This window comes from Merops nubicus, unplaced genomic scaffold (genome assembly GCF_000691845.1).
Source record: "Merops nubicus isolate BGI_N331 unplaced genomic scaffold, ASM69184v1 scaffold23444, whole genome shotgun sequence".
NCBI classification, from domain to species: domain Eukaryota; kingdom Metazoa; phylum Chordata; class Aves; order Coraciiformes; family Meropidae; genus Merops; species Merops nubicus.
Window position 1 is genome coordinate 1 of NW_008606548.1, and position 2,907 is coordinate 2,907.

The 2,907-nt window shown below is 60.5% G+C and overlaps 1 protein-coding gene across 1 annotated transcript in view; it reads left to right on the forward strand.

The window, feature by feature from the left end:
- Positions 1–122: 122 nt before the first annotated feature.
- Positions 123–2,907, forward strand: part of EIF3I (eukaryotic translation initiation factor 3, subunit I) — a gene marked incomplete at its 5' end in the record, with an annotated part of 3,234 nt that continues 449 nt past the window's right edge. The window contains 6 exons of the mRNA XM_008939695.1: positions 123–322; positions 420–547; positions 1,434–1,544; positions 1,936–2,025; positions 2,313–2,386; positions 2,586–2,678. Coding sequence (XP_008937943.1) covers positions 123–322; positions 420–547; positions 1,434–1,544; positions 1,936–2,025; positions 2,313–2,386; positions 2,586–2,678 — 696 coding nt within the window. The remainder of the gene's footprint in view (positions 323–419; positions 548–1,433; positions 1,545–1,935; positions 2,026–2,312; positions 2,387–2,585; positions 2,679–2,907) is intronic.

Below are 2,907 nucleotides of genomic sequence, written 5' to 3' on the forward strand. Positions count from 1 at the left end.
CCCCTGCCTAACCCCTGGCCACCTCAACCCTGCCCCTGCAGGAGCCTCCCAGCCTCTGACTATTCCCCAAATTCCTTCACTTCCCCACCCGAGGGGTCCAAAGGTGGGGCTGGATCCTGCAGGTCCCTGGGGCTGCTCCCCAGCTCCCCTGGGCTGCTCTGTGTGTCTGCAGGCAAGCAGCTGGCCCTGGTGAAGACCAGCTCAGCAGTGAGGACGTGTGGCTTCGACTTTGGAGGAAACATCATCATGTTCTCCACGGACAAGCAGATGGGCTACCAGTGTTTTGTGAGCTTCTTTGACCTCAGGGACCCCAGCCAGATCGGTGAGGAGCCAGGAGGGGAGGGGATGTGGTGATCCCCAGAGCTGGTGCCACTCTCTCTGTCTGTCTGTCTGTCTGTCTTGGCCCCTCCTGCCTGCAGAGAACAACGAGCCCTACATGAAGATCCCCTGCAGTGACTCCAAGATCACCAGTGCTGTGTGGGGCCCCCTGGGGGAGTTCATCATTGCAGGGCACGAGAGTGGAGAGCTCAACCAGTTCAGTGCCAAGGTGGGCCTGGCGTGGAGCAGCCACCCCCCTGGGCAGAGCTGCCCTTGGGGGGGGGCACCACGGTGTTCCCCTGGGCTCCTAGGGCAAGGAGGGGTGTGGGGGTTTAGAGCCAGGATAAGGGGCTCCTTGGCTTAAAGCAGCAGCCTCCTGGAAGGGTGGTTAAAGGGTGTGGATGAGCAGGGAGATGTACCAACCTCTGTCCTGCTGCCCACAGTGACATCTGCTGAGCTGTTTGTCAGGGAATCCCAGTATGGTGGGGTTGGGAGGGACCTCTGGGGATCATCTCATCCCACCCCCTGCTCCAGCAGCTCACCCCCAGCAGGGTGCCCAGGGTCACAGCCAGGAGGGTTTGGGATCTCTCCAGGAGACTCCACAGCCTCTCTGGGCAGCTGCTCCAGGCTCCAACACCCTCACCCCAAAGAAGTTTCTCCTCCTGCTCAGGTGGCGCCGCCTGGGTTCCAGTTGGTGCCCGTTGCCCCTTGTCCTGTCGCTGGGCACCACTGACCAGAGTCTGGCCCCAGCCTCTTGCCCCCCGGGGCCCTTTAGCTCTTGCCCAGCACTGCTCAGATCCCCTCTGAGGCTTCTCTTCTCCAGCTGAACAGCCCCAGGGCTCTCAGCCTGTCCTGGCACAGAGCTGCTCCAGCCCCTCAGCATCCCTGCAGCCTCCCCTGGACTCTCCCCAGCATTGCCTTGTCTCTTTTAATCTGGAGAGCCCAAAACTGAGCCCAATCCTCCTGAAGTGGCCTCACTAGGGCAGAGGGGAAGGGGAGGAGAACCCCCTGGACGTGGGGCACCCTTGCCGCGCCCCTTGCCCAGGCCGCAGCTGGGTGTGTGGCTGGGGGCAGCCGCGTGGGCACACGCTGCAGCTGCCACCTTTGCCCTGCAGTCTGGGGAGCAGCTGGCCAACATCAAGGAGCACACCAAGCAAATCAACGACATCCAGACCTCCAGGGACATGACCATGTTCATCACTGCCTCCAAGGACAACACGGCCAAGGTGAGCCCTCCCCTCAGCTGGGAACAGGGTGGGGTGTTCTTGGTTCCTGGCAGGAGCTCGGAGCTGGTGCTGCCACAGGGGTTTGCTCCTTGGGAGGTGAGGGGAAAGGCAAAGCTTGGTGGGAAAGTTCAGTGAGGAAGTGGCACCGTGTTAATTCAATGCCCAGGCATTAAAAACAACATCACCCCAATCTATTTGCTACCTCCAGAAGGTGCTAGAGGCAAGATTGACCCTAGGGGAGGATTTGGGGATTCTGGGGAAACATCTGGGGGGGGGGTTGGGTGCCTGTGAGCGACTGTGGAGGGAACATCTTGCCCAGGGAGGCCCAGGAGCCAGCCTGGCATGGCTGGCAGGGCTCATGCCAAGGGGTTCTCTCCCTGTGCCCCCCCAGCTGTTTGACTGCACCACGCTGGAGCACCTGAAGACCTTCAGGACGGAGAGACCAGTGAACTCAGCTGCCCTCTCCCCCATCTTCGACCACGTAAGGACAGGCTGGCACCTGGGGTGGTATCACTGTGCCTCCCAGAGGGCAGAGGGGCACCAGTCCTGCTCAGAAACACACCCGTGGCCTGGGGCTGGGGAACTCTGCTGTGGACTGGGGCAGGGGGAGAGGCTCTGCGTGCTCTGCTCTTCAGATGGGTGTGGCTGGGAGGTGGGAGCTTCTCCAGGGTGGGACTCAGGCCTCCCACAGGGCTCAGCTCCCTCCTTCCCTCACTCCTGGGCCTGCTCTAAGCAGCACTCAAGTGTTGTGGCTTCTCTCTGTTGCAGGTTGTGCTTGGTGGTGGGCAGGAGGCCATGGATGTGACCACGACCTCCACCAGGATTGGCAAATTCGAGGCCAGGTTGGTCCTTTTCTTCTGGTGGGGCTGAGTCCTCACCTGGAGGACTCCTGAGAGCCCAGGGGGGCTGTTCCCACAGCATCTCCATCCTGGGGCTGTTGGAGGAGTCATTAGACTGGCAGAGCTATTTTGAGGGGACCCTCATTGTATCCCTGAGCAGGCTCCTGAGTTCTTGTGATAATTTAAATCTTCCTTCTCCCAGGTTCTTCCACTTGGCTTTTGAAGAAGAGTTTGGCAGAGTGAAGGGTCACTTTGGTCCCATAAACAGCGTTGCTTTCCACCCTGATGGGAAGAGGTGAGTGTCCCTGGGGCCTGCAGTGAGCCCCAGTCAGGCCAAGCCCAGTGTTTGGTGGAGGAGTGGGAGCTGGGCAGTGGGCACAGAACCCCAGCCTGGCCAAGGGCTTCACTTATAGACTCTCAGAATCATTTTGGTTGAAAAAGAACTTTGAGGTCACCGAGTCCAACCCATCCCCCAGCACTGCCAGGTCCCCACTGGCCCGTGTCCCTCACCCCACATCTCCACA